This window comes from Pinus tabuliformis, chromosome 7 (assembly GCF_031772625.1).
Source record: "Pinus tabuliformis cultivar Carrire ecotype Pingquan chromosome 7, CPIR1, whole genome shotgun sequence".
Taxonomy (NCBI): domain Eukaryota; kingdom Viridiplantae; phylum Streptophyta; class Pinopsida; order Pinales; family Pinaceae; genus Pinus; species Pinus tabuliformis.
This window is the reverse complement of record NC_142293.1, coordinates 1,396,763,314-1,396,786,459: the sequence shown is the minus strand read 5'-3', so window position 1 is coordinate 1,396,786,459 and position 23,146 is coordinate 1,396,763,314. Positions and strand designations below refer to the sequence as shown.

Genomic DNA, 23,146 nt, shown 5'->3' with positions numbered 1-23,146 from the left:
AAGAAAACGCCGACACATCCATAATATTCCCCTTTAAAATTATCGTGGGGAACCAAATATGGAATTTTGGCCTAAAGGAAATTTGACCAAATAAATATTATATCCCATTGGAGCAAATGCGTTGAGTAAAAGCATTCGTGTGCTAGATGTTCAGCGTGGACAACAAGAATCCTCATCATGTGAATTGTCAAACATTTCAAGCACATTAATGTAGAGAGCATCACTATAGGATTTATCCCTTTAAATGTGTACAACTTGGAAAGTGAACACTTGAATTGGATACATTATCTTGTAGACTAGGCACATGATTCAAGAAATTCAGAAAAATTGGCAACCGTTTCGATTCTTTTACTCCTCTGATCAAATCTACTTGTAACGAAGTTTTGTAACTGTATTTAGACATACAGGCCCCTCCCTGTGCAGCTCTCGTTCATTAAAAGATAACTTCTTGTACTAATTCAGGTTTCTTTGTTCACATTGGACACGAACTAGCTTGCATGACTTCCCCTAAACACCTAGCACGCATGTTAGTCCCCACTTAGGCCCTGGATTATTCACGTGGGCCCTTGGATCACTATGCTTGAAGAGCTTGTATAATGTAAGCTTAGAGAATATCCTAGAGGACTTGGATGATATAAGTGAGAAATTAATGGTGGACTTGGTGGTATTCATGCTAGTTTGGTGTGCACCCTTTGAAGTGGCTACAAGTGGCTTAGTGTGATGCCTCGCTAGACCACGTTTTCTAGTTATGGTTTGTTGTTGATGGTGGATACCCTAGCTAGGGTTTGGAAGCATTCCAAGTGTCCACATTGTTCTTTTTCTTTCAACAATGGGTCATCCCTGAGCTGGGGCTTCAACACCATGGGGTAATAGCTCAGCCAAATCCATGTACACATCTGGTACCATTAACAGACTAAGGTGCCAAACTGTAGCAACCTCCAACCTATAGGCTCACGCCCCCAATCAACCTGCACCCAAGGATGCACATCGTTCTCTGCACTAGCGATCCCTCAACCTATGCCACCACCTCCAGGGCGTCTTACTCAGCCAGAAAGAGACGTTCTCAAACTCCTGTTGCTCCAAGAGTTCTTGCTACTCTTCAAGCTTGCCAAGTATGCACCAAGTCCTTACATCAAACCCTTGAATCCTCCAACCTCCTGTCTCACATCCCCCAACAACCTACACATAGGCAGTGTACACCCTTTTTTGCACCTAACGTTCGATGGGCTGTGTGTGGGGAAGCAACGATGGACTTGTGGGTATTCATGGTAGTTGGTTGTTCACTCTTTGAAATGGATACAAGTAGCTTAGTGTGATGCCCTACTAGGCTATCTTCACTAGTTATGGTTTGTTGTTGATGGTGGATGCCAAAGCTAGTGTTTGGAAACATTTGAAGTGTCCTATCCTGGCAATCATAAACAACATGTACCAACTTGTCATAGGCTAAGTGGTATGTACTTCTAACTTTATTGTTTGTATAAATGAAATACATTGCTATCCACAATTTCTGTAGTTGAAGATATAATTTTTACCATTTATTCACATAGAGATTAGAGTAGTTTATGGTGTTGCTCATATATGCTAATTTAGCATCTTGTGCCCATCATTGTAAATTGAATATAGTAGTCATCAAATAATTATGTAATGTTAATGAACCTATATTAGAGTCGTTATAATTATATTAATGCGAGGGTTGAAGGAGCTAGGGTTTGTGACAACCAAAATCTAGAGAAGACATGATCTACTAGGGTTTGATATCTTTGGGTCACAAGGAACTAGGATATGTGGCGAAGAGACCCCATCAAAGACTTGGATCAGTATGCCTTGAGAGCTTGTAGCATGTAAGCTTAGAGAGTCTCCTAAAGGAATTGGATGATATAAGTGAGAGATTAATGGTGGGCTTGGCAGTATTCATGTTGGTTTGTTGTGCACACTTTGAAGTGGCTACAAGTGGCTTAGTGTGATGCCTTGCTAGACCATATTTGTTAGTCATAGTTTGTTGTTCATGTTGGATACCCTAGCTAGGGTTTGGAAGCATTCCAAGTGTCCTAGTATTTGTCAAGCTTAATGGACATGTGCCAACTTTTGATAAGCTAGTTGGTATGTACTTGTAACTTCATTTGTTGTATAACGAAGTACCTTGATGTCCACACATTTTATACTTGTAGATCTGACTTTCAGAGTATATTCCCATGGAAATTAAGTAATTTCTAATGTTGGGTACATATCCTAATTTAATATAATAGTGAGTAGAACTTGTTAAGATCATTGGACAATTGGATGCTTGAATTAGACAACAACGATACTTGCTATGAGAAGTGCTTGACATTTGGAACCCATGCTTGGAGAGTGCAACACTTGAAGATTGATCTCTTGACATGTGTACACCTTGGAGAGTGAGCGCTTGACTCTTTATCTTGTATATTGCAATGGCCCTTGGATGTCATTCATTAGACACCCTTAGTTTAAGGCTATGGGCCACATTAGTGTTAGTGGGCGACCACTAACAATAATGTGGTCCATAGCCTTAAACTAAGAGTGTTTAATGAAAGACATCCAAGGTTCATTGCATCCCTACATCAAGATTAGCCAACATTTCCCCAAAAGGTAATAAGGTGTTGGAAATAATACTGAGAGGGGGGGTGAATCAGTATTATCAGAACTATAAAACTTTTTCAATGCTCAGAAACATATACGCTACTTTTGTTAAGTGAAACAGCGTGTACACGCAACTGTGTCTAAGAAAAACAGCGTATAACCAGAAATCTTATAATTCAGTCAGTTTATCTTCAGTTAAGTGCATAAGGACATTATTCACCATATTAAGAGTAAACAGATGCAGTAGAACAGATCACACAAAAACCACACACATGAACACCATGATATAAGGTGGAAACCCAATGTGGGTGAAAACCACCTGCTGCAAGTCGTCTCTATCTTTCTTTAATATGAAACTTCAGTTTACAATCATTTTGTACTGGTGCAGCCTTATACCAGTACGCAGGCTACAACCTGCAGAAGGCTACAACCTTCTCTCGTTCTCCAAACTTCCTTGGAAGGGAGCTCCAACCCCCTTTGCTCTTGTACTAGCCAAGATACTAGTACGTAGGTGCTGGCCTACAATCTTCTTTCTTTCAGGTACCACCTTTCATACATTTTCAGACTGGATATTCCTGAAGCACAACGTTACAATCTGAAGACCACAATTCATTCAACTTTCACAACAAATCATTGAAGCACAAAACATCCAATACTAGCATTATCAATCACTGAACCACTGAAACCCTGTGAAACACCAGTTACCAGAACACAGAGCAGACTACAGAACTCTGCAATAACAGTCAGACCCAACTGTAACTCAAAAATCAAGCTCCAAAATATATACGCTACTTCAATGAGAGAAACCCGCGTATACACGCGCTTTTACCGAAGGCAACCTGCGTATAGATCTAAAAATAAATTCTCTCAACTTGCAGCTGTACCAGACATCAGTTAGACCCAGAACATAGCATTGCGTCAGTATGCAGATCTAGAAATACGCATAATCAACCATATCATAATAGTGTATTTCAAATCATTAGATCCCGATCTATCCTTAGATCTAGTCTTCCATCAACCGAAGTGATCTCTCCTTAGCTTAGATCAAGCAACCCAGAACCTGCATACCAGATCTCTTTCTTCTTCAGATATTCAACCTTTTTCAGATGATTTGCCTAATGATCTTCTCCTCCTTATATAGCCTTAGGCCTTGCTCAATACCAAGGGCCAAACCGTAGAAATTCAATACCATCAACTTAGAAACTAGGGATCAACACGTCTGTCGAGATACTTTGGTCCAAATACATAGGCTCAAATACCGAGGACTAACTACCATGGACCAAAGGGAAGCTTCCCGACATATACGCCCTTTTCTGTTCATATATCTGCGTGCATACGCACCTCCGTATATATATAACCTGCGTATACGCGACTTAGTATGCATATAGACTGCGTGTATACGCAACTTGGACTTGATTAACCGGCGTATATGAGATTTCTCTTTATTCTGTAATCTGAACGGAGATCTGTCATCAATGAGAGTTGCCATCAAGGACAACACCTGTATCAAAGCGCCACACCTGTGCCAAAATGCCAACATAAGGTGGCAACAATTAGCATATCTCCATTAGGATCATATGTTACGCAGAGCAACCAAATCAATAACCTCCACCTTAAGAATCCTTGGCAACAAAAATAAGAAATCGCCAACACATCCATAATATTCCCATTTAAAATTATCTTTGGGAAACAAATATGGAATTTTTGCCTAAAGGAAATTTGACCAAGTAAATATCATATCCCATTGGAGTATATGCATTGAGTAAGAGCATTCGTGTGCAATATGTTTAGCTTGGACAACAAGAATCCTCATCATGTGAATTGTCTAACACTTCAGGCCCATTAATGTAGAGAGCATCACTGGAGGATTTAACCCTTTACATGTGGACAACTTGGAAAGTGAACACTTAAATTTGATACCTTACCTTGTAGTTTAGGCACATGATTCAAGAATTTAACGTAAATTCAGAAAAATTGGCAACCATTTCGATTGTTTTACTCCTCTGATCAAATCTACTTGTAACAAAGTTTTGTTACTTTATTTAGACATACGGGCCTCCCCGTTGCAACTCTCCTTCATTAAAAGATAACTTTTTGTACTAATTCAGGTTTCTTTGTTCACATTGGACACGAACTAGCTTGCATGACTTTCCCTAAACACCTAGCACGCATGTTAGTCCCCACTTAGGCCCTGGATTATTCACGTGGGTCCTTGGATCACTATGCTTGAAGAGATTGTATAATGTAAGCTTAGAGAATATCCTACAAGACTTGGATGATATAAGTGAGAAATTAATGGTGGACTTGGTGGTATCCATGCTAGTTTGGTGTGCAACCTTTGAAGTGGCTACAAGTGGCTTAGTGTGATGCCTCGCTAGACCACGTTTTCTATTTATGGTTTTTTGTTGATGGTGGGTACCCTAGCTAAAGCTTGGAAGCATTCCAAGTGTCCACATTGTTCTTTTTCTTTCAACAATGGGTCATCCCCGAGCTGGGGCTTTGACACCATGGGGTAATAGCTCATCCAAATCCACGTACACATCTGGTACCATTAACAGACTAAGGTACCAAAATGTAGCAACCTCACACCTATAGGCTCACGCCCCCAATGTACCTGCACCCAAGAATGCACATCGTTCTCTGCACTAGCGATCCCTCAACCTATGCCACCACCTCCAGGGCATCTTACTATGTCGGAAAGAGACGTTCTCAAACTCCTGTGGCTCCAAGAGTTCTTGTTGCTCTTAGAGCTTTCCAGGTATGCTCCAAGTCCTTATATCAAACCCTTGAATCCTCCAACCTCCTAGCTCACATCCCCCTCAACCTGCACATAGGCAATGTACACCCTTTTCTGCACCTAAGGTTCGTCGAGCTAGTTGTGTGGGGAAGCAAGGGTGGACTTGTAGGTATTCATTATAGTTTGTTGTTCACTCTTTGAAGTGCATACAAGTAGCTTAGTGTCATTCTGTTCTAGGCCATCTTCACTAGTTATGGTTTGTTGTTGATGGTGGATGCCCTAGCTAATGTTTGGAAACATTTGAAGTGTCCTATCCTATGAAAAGCATGAACGACTTGTACCAACTTGTCATAGGCTAATTGGTATGTACTTCTAGCTTTATTGTATGTATAAATCAAGTACATTTCTATGCACAATTTCTGTAGTTGGAGATCTAATTTTTACCTCTTATTCACATAGAGATTAGAGTAGTTTATGGTGTTGCTCATAAATGTTAATTTAGCATCTTGTGCCCACCATTGTAAATTGAATATAGTAGTCATCAAATAATTGTGTTTTGTTAATGAACCTATATTAGAGTGTTTATAATTGTATTGATGCGAGGGTTGAAGGAGCTAGGGTTTGTGACAACCAAAATCTAGAGAAGACATGATCTATTAGGGTTTGATATATTTGGGTGACAAGGAACTAGGATATGTGGCAAAGAGACCCCATCGAAGAATTGGATCAATATGCTTGGAGAGCTTGTAGCATGTAAGCTTAAAGAAAGTCTCCTAGAGAAATTGGATGATATAAGTGAGAGATCAATGGTGGGCTTCACAGTATTCATGCTAGTTTATTATGCAACCTTTGAAGTGGCTACAAGTGGCTTAGTGTGATGCCGTGCTAGACCATATTTGCTAGTCATAGTTTGTTGTTCATATTGGATACCCTAGCTAGGGTTTGGAAGCATTCCAAGTGTCCTAGTATTTGTCAAGCTTAATGGACATGTGCCAAGTTTTCATAAGCTAGTTGGTATGTACTTGTAACTTCATTTGTTGTATAACGAAGTACCTTGATGTCCACACATTTTGTAGATCTAACTTTTAGATTATATTCCCATGGAAATTAAGTAGTTTCTAATGTTGGGTACAAATTCTAATTTCATATAATAGTGAGTAGAATTTGTTGAGTAAGATCATTGGATGATTGGATGCTTGAATTAAACAACAAGGATCCTTGCTATGAGAAGTGCTTGACATTTGGAACCCATGCTTGGAGAGTGCAACACTTGAGGATTGATCTCTTGACATGTGTACACCTTAGAGAGTGAGCGCTTGACTCTTTATCTTGTATATTGGAATTGCCCTTGGATGTCATTCATTAGACACCCTTTGTTTAAGGCTATGGGCCACATTAGTGTTAGTGGGCGCCCACTCACACTAATATGGTCAATGGCCTTAAACTAATGGTGTCTAATGAATGACATACAAGGGCTATTGCAACATACAAAATAAAGAAGTCAAGCACTCACTTTCCAAGGTGTACACATGTCAATAGATCAATCTTCACATGTTGCACTCTCCAAGCATGGGTTCCAAGTATTAATCAATTCTCATCAAAAGGATCCTTGTTATCTAAGTCAAGCATCCATTCCTCCAATGATCTTACTCAACAAATTCTACTCACTATTATATTAAATTAGCATGCATACCCAACATCAGAAACTACTTAATTTCCATGGGAATATACCTTAAAAATTAGATCACAAATATACAATGTGTGGACAATAAGGTACTTCATTATACAACAAATGAAGTTACAAATACATACCAACCAGTTTATCAAAAGATGGCACTTATGCTTCAAGCTTTACACAAACTAGGACATTTGGAATACTTCCAAACCCTAGATAGGGTATCCACCATCAACAACAAACCATAACTAGCAAACTTGGCCTAGCAAGGCATCACACCAAGCTACTTGTAGCCTCTTCAAAGGGTGCACACCAAACTAGCATGAGTACCACCAAGTCCACCCGTGATTTCCCACTTGTATCTTGCAAGTCTTCTAGGAGATTCTCTAAGCTTACGTCATACAAGCTCTCCAAGCATAGTTATCGAAGTGTTCGATGGGGTCTCTTTGCCACAAATCCTAGTTCGTTGTCACCCAAAGATATGAAACCCTAGTAGATAATGCTTTCTCTAGATCTTGATTGTCACAAATCCTAGCTCCTTCAACCCTTGCATCAATACAATTATAAAGACATTGATATAGGTTCATTAACAAAACACAATTATTTGATGACTACTCTACTTAATTTACAGTGATGCGCAAAAGATGCTAAATTATCATATATAAAAAACACTAGAAACTACTCAAATTTCCATGGAAATATATGATAAAAATCAGATTTACATCTAAACAAATTGTGGATAGCATTGAAATTCATTTATACAACAAATAAAATTACAAGTACATACCAATCAACCTATGACAAGTTGGTACATGTCATTCAAACTTGTCATAGGGTAGGGAATTTCAAATGTTTCCAAACACTAGCTATGGCATCCACCATTAACAACGAACCATAACTATCAAAGATGGCCTAGCAAGGCATCACACCAAGCTACTTGTAGCCACTTCAAAGGGTGAACAACAAACTAGCGTGAATGCCTACAAGTCCACCCTTGATTTCCCACATACATCATACAAGTCGTCTAAGAGGTTCTCTAAGCTTAAATTAAACAAGGCCCTGAGAGTCCAAGCTTAGTGCTCCAAGTATTTGATAGGGATTCTTTGCGACAAATCCTAGATCCTTCTCACCCAAGGACATCAAACCCTAACACAACATGTCTTCTCTAGTCTTCTCCTGTCACAAACCCTATCACCTTCCACCCTTGCATCGACATGATTATAAAGACTCTAATATAGGTTCATTAACAAAACATAATGATTAGATTACTATTGTTCAAGTTACGGTGATGCACACAAGTTTTTAATGTAGCATGTATAGTCATCACTAGAAGCAACTCAATTTCAATGGAAATGTGCACTAAAATCATATCTGCAAGTACGAAAATTATGGAAAAAATGTACTTCATTTATAGAACAAATGAAGTTACAAATACATACCAATCATCTTATCACAAGTTGGTATAACATGTTGCTCCATCTTGTGAAAGGCTAGGACACTCGAAATGTTTTCGAACCCCTTGCTAGGCATTCCACCATCAACAAAAAACCATAACGAGTAAGTATGGCATAGAAAATCTCCTAGCTTCTTCAATGGGTGAGAAGTAAACTAACATGAACATCAACAAGTTCACTATTGATTTCACAATTGCACTATAAATGTTCTCTATGAGATTCTCCAAGATTACATTGCACAAGCTCTCCAAGGATAGTACCCTACATCCTAGGTCCATCAAAGCCTCTCACATCATGGCTTCTATAGGTTTCTACTGTCACCAACCCTAGCCCCTTCCAACCTTGCATCGAACAATTTCAAAGACTCTCATGTAGGATCATTAACAAAATAAAATGATTTGAGTACCCGGATGACAACTGAAATGACCTAGCAGTGGGTTGGGAGTGTTACAGGTAAAGACTACAGTGGGCCTAGGGACATTACAGGTGGTATTAGAGCTACAGTTTACAAAACTCGGGTCATTTGGGGGTGAATAATCATTTAAGGAAAAGTAACAGGTTGTTGATGAATTATTTGACATAACTCGCAAGAAGTTGAGGTGCATGAAATAATCAATTTGAGATGAGATCAAAGAGAATGACAAATGTGAAGGATCAAATTGTGATTGTGAGCTCAAAATTTTTAGTAACGGAAACACTAAAATTCACACAGAAAAAAAGAGAGTATTATTGATAGAAAATTAAAAAATAAATATATGACATCAACGATGAGGTGGCAGTGCCATGTTATAGTTCTTGGTGGCAACTGAGTTGGAAAGTGAGGAGGCTAGGTGGCAGGACATGGTGTGACTGGGCACCATCGGGTGGATGAAATGCACTAAAATACCGTGCCTATAAACGCATGATGTGCGCCCTCACCTTTGATCGTAGATAATGGGATTCATTGGATCCATCAGACACCCTTTGCATCGATAAATAGCCGACAAGTTGGAGCCCAATGTGTGATGTGGGTCATTGATCTCGCTTGATTATATCCCTTGGATCTATTGGGGGTGTAAGGCTATGGGCCATATTAGTGTGAGTGGGCGCCCACTAACACTAATGTGGTCCACAGCCTTAAACTAAGGGTGTCTAATGAATGACATCCAAGGGCCATTGCAGCCCTATGCCAAGCTTAGCCAACATTTCTCTAAAAGTTAATAAGGTGGCAACAATTACCATATCTCCATTAGGATCATATGTTAGGCTGAGCCAACAACTCAATAACATCCACCTTACGATTTCCTTGGTAACAAAAATAACAAATCACCACCAATACATCAACAGCATTCCCCTTTAAGATTAACTTGGGGAACCAAATATGGAATTTCGTCATAAAATATATTTGACCAAGTAAATATTATATCCCATTGGAGCATATAAGTTGAGTAAGAGCATTTGTGCACTATAAGTTCATCTCAGACAACAAGAATCCTCATCATGTGGAGTGTCTAACTCTTCAAGCCCATGGATGTAGAGCGCATCACTAGAGGATTTATCTCTTGACAAGTGTACAACTTGGAAAGTGAGCGCTTAAATTGGATACCTTATCTTGAAGATTAGGCAGATGACTGAAGAAATTAACATAATTTCGGAAAAATTGGCAAACATTTTGATTGTTTTACTCTCCTACACCAATAAAATCCACTTGTAACAACATTTTGTAACTATCTTCAAACATACGGGCCTTCCCTGTGCACCCCTGCTTCATTCAAAGGTAACTTCTTGTACTAATTCAATTTTCTTAGTTCACATTGGACACGAATTGGCTTGCATGACTTCCCCTAAACACTTGGCATGCATCCAGTCTTTCTACTCTATCTGTCAGTCCCTACATAGGCCCCATTGTTGACGTGGGTCATTCCATGTAGCGATGATTGAGTGGACACAACAACACGCAGGGTCCAGTTTCCAATTTTCACTACCACTGTGACTTTTCCCCCTTCCAAATCCAAGGGTTGATCTTGAGGTAGATCAACAACCTAGATTCCCATCAGACTAAAACATGCATGGGAATTTATGACAACTTACCCCCCCAATGAATCTAATAGCCAGGATTTCTCTGATTTCACAACCTAGATTTATATCGTGCTAGAACATGGATGCAAGTTTGTGGGGTCCCATCTGCCCGACAGATCTCGTGGTTGTAATTTTTACTGATCCAAGGCCCACATCTTGCATCGCTCTGAAACATGTGCGAGGGTTTACGACAAGTTTTGTGCATGATAGATCTAATGGTTGTGCTCTCCCTTCATCAACGACCCATAATCCACATCGTTCTCCAACTTGCATAGGGAATAAAATAGACTTGCACCCCTAATAGATCTAATGGCTACGATCAAGCGAGGTTAATGGCCCACATCACACCTGCAACTCCAACTTGCACAAGGGATAAAACAAAATTGCACCCTCGATAGATGTAATGGCTACAATCAAGCGAGATCAATGACCCAGATCGACTGCCGGAATCTAACTTGCACAGGGGATAAAACATACTTGCACCCCAATAGATCTAATGGCTATGATCAAGCAAGATCAACAACCAATATCACCCATCGAAATCAATTTGCACATGAGATAAAATAGACTTGCAACCCCAATAGATCCAACAACTATAATCAAGCAAGATTAATGACACACATTGGGCTTCAACTTACTGGTTGTTTATCGATGCAAAGGGCATCTGGTGGATCTAACGGATCGCATTATCTATGTCATGGTTGCTAGTTGTGTTTTTTCTGTTGATGGTGGAATGCCTAACTCGGGTTTGGAGACAAATTGGAGCGTCCTAGCCTTCGACAAGATTATGATTGATTTGTACTTTTAACTTCATTTGTTCTATAAATGAAGTACATTGCTTTCCGCAATTTGTGTACTCGCAAATCTGAATTTAGTGTACGTTCCCATTGAAATTGAGTAGTTTCTAGTGATGATTATATATGTTAATTTAACAACTTTTGTGCATCATCATAAATTGAGGAGTAGTATCCTAATCAATATGTTTTGTCAATGATCCTATATTAAAGTATTTATAATTTTGTGAATGCAAGGGTGGAAGGTGCTAGGGTTTGTGATAGGGAAAAACTAGAGAAGACATGATGTGCTAGGGTTTGATGTCCTTGGGTGAGAAGGATCTAGGATTTGTCGCAAAGAATCCCTATCAAATACTTGTAGCACTATGCTTGGAGGCCTTGTTTAATGTAAACTTAGAGAATCTCCTAGACGATTTGTATGATGTATGTGGTAAATTAAGGGTGGACTTGTAGGCATTCATGCTAGTTTGTTGTTCATCCTTTGAAGTGGCTACAAGTAGCTTGGTTTGATGCCTTGCTAAGCCATCTTTGATAGTTGTGGTTTGTTGTTGATGGTGGATGCCATAGCTAGTGTTTGGAAACATTTGAAGTGTCCTACCCTATTTTAAGTTTTTGGAACATAACTCTCAATAACTATACACATAACATTTTACAACCATATAAATGGATTTGTTTAAATGTATGTCATATTATTATAATATATAATGTAGTGCTCTTAACCCAATATTTAGCAATTTTTTTAATTTAAAATTTACATTAAAAAAGAGGAAGAATTGGAAAGGTCATGCTATCATTGGTATCCTTAGATTGCTAGCAGAGAAGCCAAACTAATGGATCATACTTTGAACACTAATTTGTCATAGCTTCTTGTAAATGAGTTTCCTTTGCTTCAAAAGTCTAGTGCCAAGGAATAGGCATGGAACCATATGTGCTCTAGAACTGAGGTTATCAAAAGTAAAGAAGATCCCAAGTTGATCATGCCACACTTATCTAGAGGATAAAATGGAAAAGGAAAGAGTAATAGAAGATCCCACTAGTCTTGGACATGTCTATTCATACTTAAGACATGGTTTGCAACCATGTTGGTGATGATTACAAATGCTTTGATGAGTCTCCTAGGATAACCAAGCTAGAGATGTTTCCCACTTTAGACCTTATGTGGGATGAACAATATGATGACGCCAAACCATCCCTATAGTGTATCTCATCCTCATGATCATTTTCAAGGCATGGAAATGTTAATAATCATCACAAATTCTTGCCAAAAAAATTAATTTCATCCATGCCATGGAAACTGTTGAGAGACAATGAAAACATGCATCCATGCCTCATTAATTTAATTATAGAAATTGATATGTCCCAAAAAAAGTTTCTACTCAAAAGAAACCCCACTATGTTCTAAATACAGTGTATGTTTACCTAAATGTGATTAAGTTCATTAGGGTTTAGTGTTAAATAGTTATCCTCATACAAATGAATCATACCTATCAATATTGTCTATACCTACTTAAATAACTTCTTATTTAAGATTAATATAAAATGGTTCCACTTATATAAATAAATTACATATTTATTTTATAAATATAAACACTTGGTAATTGATACATGACACATTTATTTAACATATTTTAGACCAAAGAAAGTCACTCATTTCCTTTTCTTAAAAAAATATCCTCGGGCATTTCATCAAATCCTAACTGATTTTTAAGAAAATGTGACTAAATGGATAAGCTCAGGGGTTTATATCTATCTTAGCTGGAGTCATGAAACCTTATATATAGATAGACGGCTACACCTTCCAACTCTATTATATATACACGAAAAGGGGGCTAGACGAGTCAAAGCGTAACGTAAGTATATGGATCAAATCTTCGCTCCACCTCACAGACGGTGATGGTTCCTCTCGTTAAATGAATTACAGAGTAATTTATTCTATTGGTATAAACGCATGGTATTTTTTATTTAATAGTTGTGCAAGTCACGGAACATCATAGGTTAGGTTGCGACCTCTGTAATATAGAAACCTCCCACGATTCATCCATTCCAAGGATTGTATAGTTGGTAACCTTTTCTTGATGGGAGGAGGTTCTCCATGATTCCAGCCACGTTGTTGGAGCCGACCTCTGCAACGCAATACGAATTCATTAAGGCTATCGATTAGGTACTTGAATCTCCACATACTTCCTATTGGTGGTCCCCCATGTGGGTGTAGGTAGCCGAGGCTACCAAAAAAACAACGCCAGCGATGCATTGGAATCAGTATGCCCACCCCTTCCCTATGACTACCTCGCTCAGCGCTTCATCCCTCCCTGTGAGTCCCGCCCCTATGTCACGTAAGCAGGCAGATATTGCCCGCCGAGTCTCATGCATATAGGAGAACTACCATGATAGCGTGCCATTGATAGCCCCACTTCTTTCCTAGGTTCTGCTTGAGCCTTCTTTCTTTTAGAACCAGGCAGGGTAAATTGTTAGCATGCCACTTATATCCCCACTTCTTTCCTTGGCTCTGCTTGAGCCTTCTTTCTTTTAGAACCAAGCATGGCAGATTGCTAGCCTACCATTGATAGTTCTACTTTTTCCTTTGTTCTGTCTTCCTTTAGAACCAGGCCAAGCTAGGCTCACTTGGCCTGCCACTAATAATCCCACTTTTAAAACCAATCATGCTAGGCTCTCTAAACCAGGTGGGCTTGGTTATCGAGACCAGGTTTTAAAATTGATGCCCATTTGCCCGTTTTTTCCGGTTTTAATCGTAAAATACAGTGGATTTCCAAATAAACACATCATTGTTGACTGGTTAATTATTTAGAAAAATGTCAAAATAACGGGCAGATAAAAAAATCAGAAGTTTCAAATTTTATGTATATATTTTATATATTTATTTAAGTCAGTCTAGCACTGGGAATCACATTTAATGCCATTTTTCAAAATCTCTATGGGTTGGTGGCTTTTTAATACATGTTGCTGGAATTTTGAATGAAATTTATTGTCCGGAATCTCTTTGGAGTGTCGTGTTGATCGCTCCCGTCATTGTTCTTGTTTCCTTCTCCTTTTCCTCTGGCTGTGGTGTTTTGCATATCCTACTACAACTGTTGCATGCATTGGTTTATTCGGGTGGAAACCCTATGGTGGATCTTGGGGTTTCCTTCACGAACAACTCGGTTTCTGTTAATAGTTTTTGGCATCAGTGCATTGTTTTCATGTTGTTACCATTGGGAGAACTTGAGGACTCTACACAGCCAATACACGGAGAATAGTTTTTCTGATCCATCTGTTACCCTGGTTCAAGATTTGCCATTGCATGTAAACTTCTTCGTCATCGAAGGACGCTATTAAGCAAGTAATGCTTCTATTCCCTTTTGTTGACTACCAATTAGAACTCTATATAACAAGTCTATCCGAAAATTTGGCTACCAATTAGAACTCTATATAACATGTCTATCCAAATTGTTTTCGACAATGTATGAAAATAAAAGAAAATTTAAATGCCTTTTTTTAATCACAATGACCGGAGACAAGATACCAAAGTTTATTGCATGTCCCTCTCCCAATGGATTTTCTCAATCACCCCAAACAAACTAGATCAAGGCCAACGCACAAATTCTTATGCATTTTCAGTACTATTTTATATTCAATTCAGTCCGAGGGAGGTGTTGTTTTGCACAATCGATTCTGAATTCAAAAGATGTAGGTTAAAATTACCTATATTTACCACATTTTCACTGGCTTTTCCCTTTTTCCCTAGATTTATGGAACACGGTGATGAATATTTTTAAAATTGGGGTTTCATATTATTTTGTTATAAGTTAGTTTTTATCGGAACTTGAAGCGACAATTTTATTGATTTAGAATTGGATTGGAAATTATTTTTGGGAAAATAGAACTAATCCACATCATGTTTAGCTCTACTTTATCATTTTTATAAGAATTCAAAATAGTTTTCCTCTCACGCATTAATATTGATATGTCCCTACTAGATGAATTTACAACAAATATTCCTCAACGTTTATTTTTTAGATGCAGAAGTAAAAATTAGCATAATTGGTGTAGATTAGTAGGGGAATTTAGCTAGGAATCACTTTGAGTAAATAAAAATAAAATCTTCAAATCTTGGTTCTATCTCGAGAAAAAACCTTATTCAATGTCCATTGTATCAATTTAAATTTAACTCGCAAGAAATCTACGTTGTTCCGACCAGTCCAAGAAACCAGGGATTCTTATCCAAATCATGATTGTTTTGGGGAGTTCTTAAGCCAAGTGGCTAATACGTCCAATCTGGCATAAAATGGCATAACGTGGAGAAGACACAGTAATTCATAGTTCTTTTTTAATTATGAATCTTAAATATTAAGGGAAGCAGTAGCTAAAATAGTGTGAAATCTGGGCTATTTGTTTGAAAGCTACAAGGATAAATGTAGTTCATGATGGATGCCAGCCAACATACCCGCTAAGCTCGTGAAACCAACTTGCATTTTGTTTCCAGATTACTTTTTGTCTCTTATTGCTGTTTTGGAAAAATGGTTTGGAAAAATATTATGCAGAGTAAAAGTAAATATTAAAAGTCACATGAAAGGCAGTTTAAAAATAAAACCATCAAAAAAATTCTTTGATGGGTAGGGGGACCCGTCTAATTTAACACCTGATCGAGACAAGCAAGCTAGAGAAGCGAGAAGCAGAGTTTGGGAACAGAAACCGATAAAGACACGGGAATAAGGCTATCAATTAGATTCGACTAATTAAGTAGAGTTGGCCTCTGAGTTTTCCCAAGGGCCATTTTCCTTAATGATAGACTCTAGATTTTGGGGGATCGTAGACATATGATAAAGCATCGACTACCTAACCTACTACTCCTAGTAGGCCTATCGAAGGAGATATTCTATTGGGATTAGGTATCTCCTCTATAGGATCTCAACAGCCCACCCCTTCTAAGACCTAGAACTTTGGCCTTCCCACCTACCAGTGAAGACGAACAGGACCTTTTGGGTAACCCTTTTTCTCTGCCGTCCCGTACCTCGTTCTCTCGAATGCCTCGGCCCGTCGGATTTTTAGGCTCATGCTTTTCTAGAACGACTGTCAAGTAAGCCGGTTAGCTTTATGTGGTTTACATTCAAATCTGCACACGATTTGAATGTGCAAATGGTATTGGACGCAACCATCATTTAATGCTCCTGAGCATACATTATGTTTCGATTTAACATAAATAGTAAAACAGATTTAATATATTGGGCACCATAATAATGGAGAATACTAAAACTGATTTAACATATTGGCCACCATAATAATGGAGATTCGTCACCTTAGTAAACGACTTTGTAATCCTAAGAGATTTTGTATATAGGCTTATAATTCCTAGACTTAAATACAGAACTATAATTGTAATAATTTTTTTATTTTTTTTCCAGAAATGAAAAGGAAGAAACGTAAGTGTCCATAAATAACTATCATTGTCTATTCATAAAATCATCAGGCTTCTTAAAGAACAAATTTCAATCAATTTCATAAGGACAAATTTCATTGAAAAATTAGTGTTCCTTTTTCACTAAAAGAGAAATGAGAATTTGGTACCTGGATAACTTAGGTGAGAAAGAAATTGGAATTCCTAAAATCTCCGTCCTATTTCGATCCAGATTTTCATGACCTGAAAATCATGAGCCCGTGACATTTAATTAAAAAAATTCAAACACTATCCATAAGAGTTAGACTACGACTTTGCTACCGCTACATTTAATGCATTTAGAGCCTTCGTGATCATCATGGAAAAAGTACAGGACACTGCCAAAAGACAGAACCTATAGTTCAACAAGCAAAACTAAGAGGCCAGACATTACAAACCAATTCAAGAAAAAAAATGCGCGCGTGAAACAGAAACATCTCATACAGGAAGGCCCTTGAAATATAAAGATATTCCAATGACAAGGGAAGGATCAATCCAATACACAGATTTTAAATCAATGGAGCTGTGAGTTGGCTTGGCTGAACAAATGACGGTTGGAGGAAGTGGGTGCCGGCTGTTTTCAAAAAGAAATTCAAATGTAGCTGAAACCTTCCAGAAAGTAAACTCTATGGGCCTTCATCCAAAAAAATCGGATCGCTGCGAGTATTATTCGCATCCCATAGCATGCCAATCTATATATTTTTTTCAACGAAAGAACATCCGGGTTAACCATTTTTATACAAGCCTCAAAGTTTTGTTTTGTTTTTTTTTTTTTAAATATTGTTATATAGTTGATAATGTATTAATTCCTCATGATTTCTCGTAGGAAGAATGAACACTCAGCAAAGCTCCCTAAAAAGACGGACATACTATTAGTAAAACTGCTGTCTAAATTGTTCAGGGATATATAAATGTTTTGTTTTTTGAAGTGGTAAGCTTGGTCATGGGTAAAAACAGTGTCCTCTACAAGAAGCTTTCCAAAGCTTTCTCATTAGATGGTGTCATTACAGAACAAAAGTCTTGCTTCATTACTGTAATTTTTGTGTGGAACTTTTTATTCTCTGGACTAGCTATTTACATGTTACAGGCATTCTCTAGGGAAGAGACTACTATTCTTCAAAATAGATAGTTGTTCAATAATACAGCTACAAATAGTGTTTTTGTATATTTCTTAGACTATTTGCCATTGTATATGCTACTTTCAATCATATCAACACAGCACTGATTTATGCCTATTATGCAATCTATGTTGCCTAAATGTATATCTGACTCTCTTTTCTTCAAAGTCACAATTGACTCTCTTTTCTTCAAAGTCACAATTAACATTTGATATCATGAGAGTTGTATTTAGTTTTCTTTTCTCGCAAATAGCCGCATCTGGAAAGATGATATATGTATAAAAAAACATAACATCCTAATATATACCATCCGTAAATTCAGTCTGAATGATATGCACATTTGATGAGCCACGTTTCCCTGGAGATTAAATAAAACATAATTTATACAAATATCACATATTACTTCTGGAATTTAATGTTTATTAATTAATCTATTTAATTAATTTAATTTGATTTGATTTTAATAATATTTTCAGAAATAAAAGTTATACGTTTATTATTTGGATTTATAGTTTTTATAATATTTTTAACCTTGATATTATGCGCTCATTCATGAATTTTAAATTTTTTCTGCCGGTCAAATGAAAATTTGATGACATTTTTGTATTTTTCATGCCTTTCATTTTAAGTTTTATTCAAATTTGTGAGTGTCAATCTTTTTTTATCATTTTTATTTTGGCATTTTTTTAATGAATAATTTGTTTAACATACACTTTGTAATAGAAGTTCAATTTTTTATAATCTTTCATGGTTGGATGAATACAAGACTAGTGTCAAATTTTGAAAAGTTTCCCTGTTTATTTTCTTATCTAATTTGTCTATGATTCAATAGAGATTCAGTTTGACCTGTGAACTCTTCACAATTGAAGTGCCCTAGAGATTTTTAGATGTGTTGAATCTATATAAATAATCAAAAACACCAATTTAGACAATGCAAATCAAAACTTAACAACAATGTGTAAATAGTATTTATCTTTTTCTCATATGAATTCACTTATGTAAAGAGTATTATTAAAATTATATATCAAAAATGTCTGCGTCTCGACCCAATAAACAAAGAGAACAGAAAATAAAGTAATAAGCAGTAGGTTAGGTTAAGAGTAGCAGCTAGTACCTGGAGCAAAACTGATCTTTTTGTTGTTTAGTTCGACAGAAACAATGTAACCTTGTCGCTGAAGACTTCCTATGATGCTAAAATTGCTTCTTTACAAATAGGCCGATTGAAACCATCCTGAAAATGGTATGTTATAGATGAAGGTCTTAGCTTCAAAAGGTCTCCGGAGTACTTGAAAGTTGAAACAAGTGTCTAAGGGGAATTTTGACTTCTGCACATGAGGAGCTTGATGGAATTGACTCACAAAGGCCGCTTTTAAAGCATGGTAGGGCCGTTTCAGTAGTTGGCTGATAACAGTTCCGATTTCCAACATCGTCCCTCCTCTGGTTGAAGTGAACTGGAAAGCGCTCTGGTTGAAGTGAACTGGAAAGCGCTGGAGGAGACATTGAGGGTGGTGTCTCCCACTGTAATAATCTTATGTTCAACAAAATATCAAAGCGATGTAGCTTTACGATTCGACACTGAAGCGGTGAACTTGGAGTCAAAGGGAATGGACACATTCTGGCCGAGACTCAATTTTCCTTTAGCTTTGGGGTTCAAAGAAGTTGGGCAAGTAGTAAGAGAGACTTTTGCTTTTGGCCCGAGAAGGAAATGAGAGGGAGCCTCTGCCAAACGCCAGCAGCCCAATAGAAGAATTGCCTTGGTATTTTGAGAAATCGGTTCCGAATCCAAATCCAAACTTTTCAATGGCCTGAGAATCCAACCACAGTGTCTCCTGACTCATCTCCGCCGTGACAGGGCTTCCACCATTGGTTTGGGTTTGCAAGATGCACTTCTTTCCGCTACAAGATACGCCGTCACCTTCCAGGTTTCTATCGCATGAGCTCCAATCCAGTTTCTTGTAAGAGGAGAACCCATGTCTGTAATCGCACTTTATCCATGACATGTCCGACGAGGTATCAAAAACCACCAGGATGTTATGCTTTGCAGGCTTCCTAAAACCCACATTCACAATATAGCTTGTGCCTTCTGTACGTGGACTTACTCGCAACGTGCAATCTGGATACTAAACCATTGTCTCGATACCTGCTCTGCAACAGCAAGCTCGTCCATTCATTCGAATTCTGGGAGAGAATGGGATTTCGCTGATGTGCAAATGGTTCCATCTCTAATCCTGCTTCCATAGACTCCTGCAGTTGCACAATGTTGGACTAACCCCACAATCATGCTTCCTACTTCGGATAGACCATGCTTGCTACTTTAGATGATTTATGCTGGGTGAATTCACCAACTTCATTAAATTCTATCGTCCAGGACAAAGGCAACTTACGTTGGAATCACGATACCATAACCGTGAGTTAACAAAATTGGGTTAGGCGCATTGGACTTTGGAACGTCAAGTGACTCACCGGTAGTTGTGAACTGGAATAAAACATATGATGGCAGGATGACCATGTTTTAGGAATAACCATACGCATAAGTTGGCAGGGTACTGTCAAGATAGCCTGCCACTGATAGGGCACTGTTTGGAGCTGTATTAAACACTAACTGTTGGAAATATTGGTTGCCAATTTAGAGGCGCTTGTAGGTTAATACAGGTATTATAGATTTTGACAGGTTCAATTTGAAATGGGCCGTCATTTTGACAGGTTAACATTTCTAACACACTTATGACGGGAGAAAATTTCTCGTAGCAGTCAAATACGTTCTGGAACACCAAATACGTCCTGTGGGACGTCAAATTCCAGGCCTGCGCCCATTTATTTGGGCTTAATTATTAATTACAGCTGACAATGGCCGCTGAGATGATGTGACACCTCTTCTTGTAGCGAGTCCATCGTTCATCTCCCTTGTTCACCTCATAGCCAGCGCAAGAGAACAGGGTTTTATTGCCTCTGACATCGTATTTATTTGGAGCTTATACGGCCTCTATTTTGATTTTCAGTATCTCATTGTTTTAACGAGCATTCGTTTCTATGTTTCCCTTTGTAGCGCGCGCAGGAATTGTAATTTAATATGAATCTGCAGCTTTTTTACATTATTTTTGCAACTTTTTAATATTATATCTAACAAATTTAAGACCATAAATAGCAATAATTTTTAGTTAAACCCATAAACACTATAGATCTCCTTTGAAAATCCCTTGGGTTAATCGTGGGTCGAGGGTATTACCGGAATTGCGTCAAAATGGACGTCCGAAGCAGTCACTACCGCCGCTTTCCTATGGGGAGCTGCCATGGACAGGGTAAACGAAAGCTTATCAATGATAATAATTATGTCTTTTTTGAGCGACAATTTCAACTTATAACAATCGAAAACAATTTATAACCCGTTCTGTTCAAAAACTATCTGTACTGGCTGAAAATGCCTCCAGGCCTAACGAATTTCACAAAGTATTTGAAATAGATCCATCCCTAGTGTCGTCCTGCCGAGTGAAAATGTCATAAATTACTGTACAAGAACCAGGCATTGGGGATTCAACCGACTATAAGTATTGAATACCCTCATTTACTAAACTTGAATGGCAGGACGCAGACAAAACACCAAGCAAGGTAACATCATTTGGCTTTGTGCCCGACTGTTTCATTTCTTCAAAGAGCGCGAGGGCTTCCTTGCCACAGCCATACATTGCGTAACCTTCAATCATGGCTGTCCATGAGACCACGTCTCTCTGGTGCATTTTGTCGAACACACCGCGTGCATTCTTGATGCTCCCACACTTTCCATACATGTTTACAAGAGCACTCCCTACAAAGACATCGGACTGAAACCCACATCTTATTGTTTCTCCATGGATCTCCTTCCCTTGTTCCAGTGCTGTTAAGCCAGCACACGCTGACAAAACGCTGGTGACACTCTGAGTTTGGCTTCACACCTATATGCCGCATTTGTCGAAAAAACTTCAAGGCTGATTCATTATCCCCATGCTGGGCATAGCCTGCAATCATAGCATTCCAAGAGACCAAATTCCTACCAGGCTTTTTCTGATTCGGTTCGGAATTTTTTGAAACATATGTGGAAAAGGCATGGCAGGGGCACACAGAAAGTCGAGGGATTGCGTCGCCTAAAGGGATCGAAGTCAAAATCGATGCGCGTACTTATGGGGAACCGCCCATGGCTAGGGTAAACCAACCTTGATAAATTATAAGAATTATCTCTTCTTTGGCCGATGATGATTTGCATGACAATTTCATTTTCTGCTCTTTCTTCCCATTCTTTGCCATCGACAGAATGACTCCTCAACCGTCTAATGCTCCAAATGGACGGTTCAAATTCAGCCCAAACAATATATTATATTAAATAATTTTAATAATTTTTTAATTTAGTAATTTAAATTAAGGTAAGGAGCTTTTAGTTTATATCCCTATTCATTTGTTGGTGAGTCATGTGTGAGAGGGTGTAATTTTGTCCACTATAAATTAATATTTATTTTATCAAAATATATTATATTAAATCATTTTTTAATTTAGTAATTTAAATTAAGGTAACGAGCTTTTAGTTTATATCGCTGTTTATTTGTGGGTTAATTTTATTGATATTTATTTTTTCAAATATGTTTTTTTTGTTATTATTTAATTTTCTAGAATATGAAATAATATATTAAAAGAATATTTTAAAATTATATTAAAAAATATTTATAAATTTTGATAATTTTAAATTTTTTAAATTTAAGTTGAAATTAAATTAATATTAATTTAAAAAAAAAAAATTATTTATTTAAATATTTATTGAAATATTATTTTCTAAATAAAAATATTTATTCACATAAAAAATATCATTTTTATAATAGATTTTGGAATATCTTTTGTAATCAGATAATCATAATAATATTTAAAACATATTGTAATATTTTTTAATAAAGTAATTATAATAATATTTATGTATTTTTTAATTGGAATGAGAATTTAATGAGAAATAGTAATTTACAAAAATTCACTATTACATCATATATAATTATTTCAGAAATATCATAGATAAACTAATTACCACATCACATCTTTATAAACGTAAACTTACAAAACAGAGAAAACAAATTATTCACCTCTTTTTAACAAATTTTAATATTCATAATACAAAAGATAATCTATATAATGTATATAAAAAATTTAATATAATAATAATAGTAATAAAATTTTAAAAACCTATTCTAATATTTTTATTAATATTATGTTTTTAATAATAATATTTTAATATTTATTTTAAATATTTTATTATAATATTTTAAAA

The 23,146-nt window shown here is 37.2% G+C and overlaps 1 protein-coding gene across 4 annotated transcripts in view; it reads right to left on the bottom strand.

Annotated features, from left to right (window-relative positions):
- The window catches only part of LOC149252886 (pentatricopeptide repeat-containing protein At3g16610-like), a 171,300-nt gene extending 149,190 nt beyond the window's left edge, over positions 1–22,110 (bottom strand). For 3 of the 4 annotated variants that reach the window (XR_016267016.1, XR_016267017.1, XM_089459817.1), the window contains exons 1-3: positions 21,437–22,110; positions 21,092–21,150; positions 16,879–16,951 (exon numbers count right to left, since the gene is read on the bottom strand). Coding sequence is in view for 1 of the 4 variants with exons in the window: in XM_089459817.1 (XP_089315943.1) it covers positions 16,913–16,951; positions 21,092–21,150; positions 21,437–21,650 (312 nt within the window). In the remaining 3 variants the exon portion in view is untranslated. Of the gene's footprint in view, positions 1–16,878; positions 16,952–18,979; positions 19,323–21,091; positions 21,151–21,436 lie in introns of those variants that run through there. The other variant, XR_016267018.1, reaches the window with a different exon arrangement.
- Between the last annotated feature and the right edge of the window lie 1,036 nt (positions 22,111–23,146).